This window comes from Nyctereutes procyonoides, unplaced genomic scaffold, assembly GCF_905146905.1.
Source record: "Nyctereutes procyonoides isolate TBG_1078 unplaced genomic scaffold, NYPRO_anot_genome, whole genome shotgun sequence".
NCBI lineage: Eukaryota > Metazoa > Chordata > Mammalia > Carnivora > Canidae > Nyctereutes > Nyctereutes procyonoides.
The window spans coordinates 33,190-41,139 of record NW_026574938.1 but is presented as its reverse complement, the minus strand read 5'-3'; the positions used below and the strand labels follow the sequence as shown (position 1 = coordinate 41,139).

Sequence of the window (7,950 nt, the reverse complement as noted above, 5' to 3'; positions counted from 1 at the left end):
AAATGTCTATCCACATCCTTTACTCAGTTTTACATTGGACGGTTAGCCTTTTTGCTATGGAGCTGTATGAGTTCTTTATATATTTTGCATATTAACCCCTTGACAGACATATGGTTTGCAAATATTTTTTCCCATCCTGTAAGTTATCTTTTCACCTGGTTGACGATCTCTTTGGTGTGCAGCTTTCCAGCGAGGGGAAGTTTCTTGTTGATTGTGTTGTCTGTGGTTTGGGTGTCACATCCAAGAATTCATGGCCAAGACCCATGTCAAGGAGCTTTGTTGTTATGTATTCTTCTAGGAGTTTTATAGTTTCCAGTCTTACATTTAAGTCTTTTTTTTTTTAGATTTTATTTATTCATGAGAGATGCAGAAAGAGAGAGAGACAAGAGACATAGGCATAGGGAGAACCAGGCTCCCCATGAGGAGCCTGATGCGGGACCCAATCCCGGGACCCTGGGACCACGCCCTGAGCCACAGGCAGATGCCCAACCACTGAGCCACCCAGGTGCCCCACATTTAAGTCTCTAATCTATTTCAAATTGATTTTTGTTGAGTGTAAGTCAGGAATCCAGCTTTATTCTTTGACATGTGAATATGCCATTTTCCCAGCACTATTTATTGAAGAGGATATCTTTTCTCCATTGAGTATTCTTGACCCCTGTGTCAAATATTAGTTGACCATATATGCATAGGGTTATTTCTGGGCTCTCGATTCTGTTCCATTGGTCTGTGTGTCAGTTTTTATGCCAGTGCCACACTGTTCTGATTACTCTGGCTCTGTCATTTGGCTAGAAAGCAGGAAGTGTGCTGTAACTTGCTTTTGTTCCCTTTCTTTCTTCATTTCCTTCATCGTCCTGTGAGAGGTTTGTCAATTTTATCGATCCTTTCAAAGAAGCAACTTTTGATTTGAGTTTCTCTAATCTGTCTTGTCAGAAATTTCATTGATTTCCATTCTTATACTTTAGTAAATTCTTATTCTTCCTAGGGATTTTGAAATTATTCCCATAGGCTTCAACATCCCTTTAACTAGATGAAAGCCAGTGAAAATTCCAAAGAATGTGTCCCTCCCCGTGGTGGAAATACTTAGATTTTAGCAAATGTCTGCTTTTCAAAAGTACACGAACACTTGCGAGGAGAGCACATGCTAGCCACACATGGATTGTCCTTACAATTATGCTTGAGAACAGATATAAAAAGTCAGCAGGGGGACACCTGGGTGACTCAGCAGTTGAGCGCCTGCCTTCGGCCCAGGGCGAGATCCTGGAGTCCCGGGATCAACTCCCACATCGGGCACCCTGCATGGAGCCTGTTTCTCTCTCTGCCTATGTCCCTGCCTCTCTCTGTGTGTGTCTCTCATGAATAAATAAACAAAATCTTTAAAAAAAAAAAAGCAGGGAATCACCATGGTTGACTGCAGGGCATCATTTTGCATTATAGGTCATGTGGACGCCATAACGGATCACGCTTCTAAGACCCTGATCATATGCCATCAGTCTTCTGAGCTCTTGGAAACGTATTATCTCATTTAAACCACAGAACCATCCTAGGGAGTAGAGCTCATTGTTGCCCCCATTTAACAGGTAGGAGACGGTGGCACGGAAAGGTTAAGTCAGAGGAATAATAACGGGTTTTCTTTCTTCTTTTATCGCCATGTGTTGCAGTCTGGGCTCTTCTGGCCGTGCCCTTCCCTTGCTATCTTCCAGCTCTTTGACAGCCTTCACCTTCACCTTCCTCTCTAGACCCAAGGGCCAGGTGGAGCTATGAGCACCAACTACACCTCCATGGATCCACTCCAGAAGTGTAACCCAACACTGATTTCGGAATCTTCCCCAGTGATCTCTGAAGAGACTTCCCGGGAAGTCACAGCAGCCTCCCCTCCTTCCTTCTCAGAACTGCTGATGATGGGCCTCGGGGACCTCAAAAGCAGTCCTGGCCCCAAATACCCTGCCCCTCTGCCAGAGGGGCTGCTCCAGCAGCAGTACAGGGATGACAAGACCCTACAGGAGAGGCGCTGGGAAAGGTCAGCATCCCCTCAGAGGAAGAGAACACTTCTGGGGCACATGAGACGGCGACACCTTGATCACGTGGCGCCTTATCAAGTTGAAAGAAATGCCAGGATCTCTTCATCAGGTGATAGAGATCAGAACGGATTCCGATGTGAATGTCGATACTGCCAGAGCCATAGGCCCAATGTCTCTGGGATGCCTGCAGAGAGGAAAGGGGCCCCACATCCTTCCTCCTGGGAAACGCTGGTGCAGGGCCTCAGCGGCTTGACCCTCAGCCTGGGGACCAACCGGCCTGGCCTTCTGCCTGAAGGGGTGCTCCAACAGCAGGAGAGAGAGGAGAAGCTCCAACTGGAGATGCAGCAGGAAAGCAAAAGAATGTTTCAGAGGCTCCTAAAACAGTGGTTGAAGGAAAACTGAGGCTCTCGTCCTCATGTAGCAGAGATCTGAGTGGATTTGGACATGGTTGCTGGTGTTGCCAGATCCTGAGCCCGGATTCCTGTTGGGGACCAAACAGGAAGCAATCAGAGAAGGTAGAGAAATAAGAGCAGTGTGAGGACTGAAAACTCTGTCAGTGTGAGCATGGATCCAATCCCAGAAAGGTCTTACTTTTTCCTGCCTGGAGTTTCTGGATCACCGTGGGGCTTTCTATGGAACACTGCATACCAGAGGTCCTTAACTTCTGTATTATGGCTCCCATGATGCATGTTGTCACTTTCCCACCCCAGATCTCTGTCTCTCCTCCCTGCCTTGTTGTCAATAAGATACCAGGTTTCTCTGTAGCATGAATGCCCTGTTGATGGCCATGTGCTTTTGTGCCATTTCACTGACTGCCTCCCAGAAGCAACACTAGTTCTGCCGGAATGCAACGTGTGCTCAACTGAGATCCACTTCCAAGAATCTGATGCTAAACAACGTGCAGAAAGGGACACGGGACTGGAACGTGGTGTTTCACCATTGTGTTATCTGTGTAAGCCATTATGAATATGCTGAGCTAACTGTAGGTCAGTGTTTCCCTGCTTTGTAACATTGATTGTATTCTCCTTGGCGGAGTTTCTGATGGGTTACCTCATTGTGCATACCTAATAAATATACATAAGAAAGGAAAATAGCTTTTGATTCTGGTTTCTTGATCCATACTGGTTTGTTGTTTGTTTGTTGTTTGTTTGTGAGACCACGACATTTCAGTCCTACAGCAGTAGATCATGGTGGTTTATGGGATGAGCTCTAAACTGTGCGGATTTTGAGCAAGGGACGGGAAGGGCACCAGGGAACCCCGTCAAGTCACCCTTGGTGGCCCTGCAGGAGGGCCAGCCTTCAGATCATCCAGGTGGAGCCAGTGGAAGAGAGTCTTCCTGGCCACAGCAGAGTCCACTGGCCACAGTAGGAGGTCCTGTGGGATGGTGCTGGTTGCCCTGGCCACAGGACCTTCAGGAGCCATTCTGCCTTCATTGCCTGGTGTCCCTGAGTCACTGCATGTGAACAGCAGCTTCATGACTGCTGCTTGACAACCAGAGCATCGTGGAGATATTTAAGAGTCATTTTAGGATTTAGACACGTGCCTTTTCATTTCAGGAGGCATGAATGAATCAATCTTCCTCCTCCCCCCGCCCCTGACACACACAGAATCCAATGCTGTGCACCCAGGAAGTGCCCGTGCAACTCCTCTGAACTGAAAACACATTCTGTTTTCTGACAGTCTCTATTTTTAGTTAGCCACCACAGCTGTGTTGCTGCAGACATCTATGAGTCTCCTGCAGAGGGAAGTGGCTTGAGGACAGGTATGTTTATTATGCTCTGAACTTGTGATCTTGTCGGAGAGCTTAGGAGCTCAACTGACCCTGCCAGGCTTGTCTCCCACTTGAAGGGAGAAGGTAAATAAAGTAGGACTTTTCTTTCTTGAGACTCTGAAACCTAAATTCGGACTGGTCACTTGGGTGCGGTTAGCAGGAGTAACATGGCATTTCACTTTATCGATCCTGTACTAGCTCTCAGACACCATTCTACATATTTCCATAGAGCAGCTTATGTAACCTGCTCCCAAACACTCATCATTGAGCAAGAACTCAAGGTCAATTAGTAGATGGGAAAGCAGAGAACAGAGAGGTTGGGTGACTTGCTCAGCGTCACACAAACCTAGCTACATCCTTGAACCCTCTCCAGAATGCACTGGGATGGGGGCAGTCATCTCCACATGGCAGAGTTCACAGAGATGGTAAAAAGATGGCCTCGCCCAGGCAGCCAACCACTTGATTGTGGCTAAATCAAATATTTTAGCCACTCATGAAGATTTCATTGTCTCCCCCTGCCCCCCCCCACTCCATGCTAGGCAGGCTGCTGGGGCAGGGAAGTTTGGAATAACCGCGAGGCAGTCACGGCTCTTGGGAGTTGAGCCTTGACTCGGGGAGAGCTGTCATGGATCCCCTGTGCAGCTCTCTTGCCAGGAGGTGAGAGTGGGAAGGATCAGGATGGGGCAGTGTGGACCTGGGCCTTGCTGAGGGTGAGCGCAGACTTATGAGTGCAGACTTATGGCTTACCTGGGGGTTCATGGAGAATGGGTGGGTGGGTGTAACTGAGAGACCCATTGGTGCCACCCCATCCCCACCTCAAAGGCATTGTCCCCTTGCCTACATATCAAGTGTATCAGCATATCCGAGGGTCCCATCTGATACAGCATATGGTCCCAAGTTACTGGCTAGGAGTCGGGATCCAGTGACGTCTAGAAATATTCAGCATGCCAGGTTCCAGAGCAGAGGCAGAGGCAGAGCCACCAGGAGGCAAGAAAATCCAGGGAGAGAATGAAGGTAAAATGGAATGCTCACAGAGAAAATCTGAATGTACCTATCCCAAGTAAAGAAATTGAATTTGTGAATTAAAAGCCTCTCCACTTGGGACACCTGGGTGGTTCAACGGTTGAGCGTCTGCCTTTGGCTCCGGGCGGGCGTGATCCCGGGGTCCGGGGATCAAGTCCCACATCGGGCTCCCTGCGTCCAGGAGCCCGCTTCTCCCTCTTCCTGTGTCTCTGCCTCTCTCTGTATGTCTCTCGTGAATGACTAAATACAAAAATTAAAATAATAAAATAAAATAAAATAAAATCCCCCCCCCCTGCAGAGAAAAGCCCTGGGCCTGCTGGCATCATTGCTGAATTCTGTTAAACTGTAGGAAGAGGTAATATCCATCCTTCACAGACTCTTCCAGAACAGAGAGGAGGGAACATGTCCTAACTCATCCTATGAAGACAGTATTACCCTGCTACCAAAGCCAGACATGACAACACAAGTAAACTGTAAGCCAAGATCTATCACAGGCGTCCATACGTCAGTCCTCAACAAAGTGGCACACCATATCCAGCAGCATTTACAAGGTAGTGTGTGTCTAAGCTAGGGAGATTTATCCCAGGTTGCAATATTGCTTTAACATTCAAAATACAATTAGGGTAACCACCATCATAGTGTAATGAGGACAAAAAACCATCTGATCATAGACAAAGAAAAGACATTTGACAAAAATCAAGACCCATTTGTGATACAAATGCTCAGCCACAGTAGGGCTAGAAGGAAGGGCACGTCCTCATTCTAATGAAGGGTATCTAGAAGAAAAATAGGTCTCTTGTCACATCATATTTAGTAGTGAAAGAAGGAATGCTTTCCCCTTGAGATCCAGACAAAGGTGAGGATGTCGGCCCTACCGTTTCCTTCCAAAATTGGCTGAAGGTTCTGTCCAGTTGCAACCATGCGAGACAAAGAATGAAGGCATGGAGAAGCTAGAAACGAAACCTATGGCCAGGCAAAGACTTGTACTCAGACGTTCACAGCAACAACAACAACAACAACAAAAAGGAAACAGTCTAAACGCCTGTCAACTGGTAAAAGGATAATCAAAATGTGGCATAGCATGCAGTAGAATGGCACTGACCTACAAAGGGAGGTGACCTTCTGATGTCTGCTACAACATGGATGAGCCTCCACAGTGTTCTGCTAGGTGAAAGAACACAGACACAAAAGTCCACTTGAAGCAAGAGACAGTTTAGAGGAAATGCCCAGAGAGAACATTAGATTTTGCCTCAGCCTAGAGGTGGTAATGGGAGTTGAGTCCTGACGGGTACACAGGGTCTTTCTGGAGTGATGGAAATGTTGTAAAACTGAATCGTGGTGATGGAAGCACAATTCTGTAAATCTGCTACAAGTCCCTACATTGGACCCTTTCATTGGGTGGATTTTGTGGTATGTAAATGATAGGCTTTAGAAAATGGAATGCAGATGCCTAAGTCATAGAGGAAAAGGTACGCCGTTGATTTTATAAAACTAAGGAACTGTCCCGTCTCTCTTCCCACGTTCTCTGGGTCCTGCCTGCAGGACCCATCATCACCTGCCTCTTCCATGTGTGCTAGCTGCTCCCGCCAGACTGAGTCCCTGTGCGCAACAGAAAGGAGTGCTGGTGAGTGCACACATCCGTGCGTGTACTCTGTGTTCTCGTGCACAGACACCCACTGGATGAACATAGTGGTTGGCTCAGAAATCCACGGCTGTGGGCAGGCTCCCATAGTCCATTGTGCATCTGAAAACCCTCTTCGGGATTTTCCATCCTTCAGGAATCACTTAGAACTGGCTGCGGATTCTCTGGCAACCAGCCTCGCTGTTAGCTTCAACCTCTGGCCACAGGAAGACATGTAGAGTGGGGAGGGATGTTCCCCCCCCCCAACACATACAGAGCTCCCTGATCCACTCAGCAAGCCAGGGGGCATCCACAGCAGAGGGGTGACCAAGACAATGGAAATCCTGCTGCCTGTCCATCCTCGAGGCCCTCCCCACCCTCCTCCCCCTGCCTGTCATGTAAGGAAGGGGACATTGCCACACAAACACACTCTGAGTCCTTGAAATTGTTCTAAATATGGTGTAAAATAAATATGTCACAAATAGCTCTTGACATATGAACACAGAAAGCCAACTGAAGGGGGGTGGTAGATGGGAAAGTTGAGTGAAGGGGAGGGTGAGATACAGACTTCCAGGGAAGGAATGAGTAAGTCACTGGATGAAAGGCACAGCATAGGGAATATGGTCCATGGTATTGGAATAGCACTGTATGGTGACAGATGGTAGCTACGCTTGTGGGGAGCAGAGCATAATACTAGAGATGGTGAATCACTGTGATATGGACCTGCAACTCATGTAACATTGTGTGTCAACTAGACTCAAATTAAAAAAGAAAAAAAAGTTCTGCAAGAGAAGACATATAAGGAATTTTTTTAAAATTTTGTAGTAGTACATATGGCCCTAAAGTCCAAGATTCTATTTAACGCCGGACAGGTGAAGCTCAGCAATGCTTCTCAAGCTCAGCTGCACAGCGACTCTTTCCTGGAGCAATTTACAAACAACTCAACACCAGGGCGCCTGGGAGGTTCAGTGGGTTAAGCACCTGCCTTTGGCTCAGGTCATGATTCCGTGGGTCCCAGAAACTGGTGCAGTCGCTCTAGAAAAGAGTCTGGAGGCTCCTGATAAAGTTAAAAATAGAACTACCCTATGATCCAGCAATCACATTGCTGGGTATTTACCCAGAAATACAAAAACTAATTCAAAGGGATACATGCACCCCTACGTTCATAGCAGCATTGTTTACAACAACCAAATCGTGGTAGCAGCCCAAGCGTCCATGGATAGATGAATGGATAAGGAAGATGTGGTGTGTACACGTACAATGGAATATTATGCAGCCATAAAAGAGAATGAAATCTTCCCATTTGAAACAACACAGATGAAGCTAGAGATTATTACGCTAAGCGAAATAAGAAGAAAGACAAGTATCATATGATTTCACTGGTGGAATTTAACAAAACAGCTGGGGAAGAAGGAGGGCACTTGTCCTGATGGGAACCTGGTGATGTATGGAATTGTTGAGTCACTGTACTGGACACCTGAAACATAGAACACCATGTTAAGTATACTGGAGG

The 7,950-nt window shown here is 47.0% G+C and overlaps 1 protein-coding gene across 1 annotated transcript; it reads left to right on the top strand.

Moving 5' to 3' along the window:
- The first annotated feature begins 13 nt into the window (after positions 1-13).
- Positions 14-3,104, top strand: LOC129505130 (protein FAM156A/FAM156B-like). The gene is made up of 2 exons (XM_055318122.1): positions 14-1,580; positions 1,740-3,104. The coding sequence occupies exon 2, from the start codon at positions 1,761-1,763 to the stop codon at positions 2,421-2,423; it is 663 nt and encodes a 220-aa protein (XP_055174097.1). The 5' UTR covers positions 14-1,580; positions 1,740-1,760; the 3' UTR covers positions 2,424-3,104.
- The last annotated feature ends 4,846 nt before the right edge of the window (positions 3,105-7,950 follow it).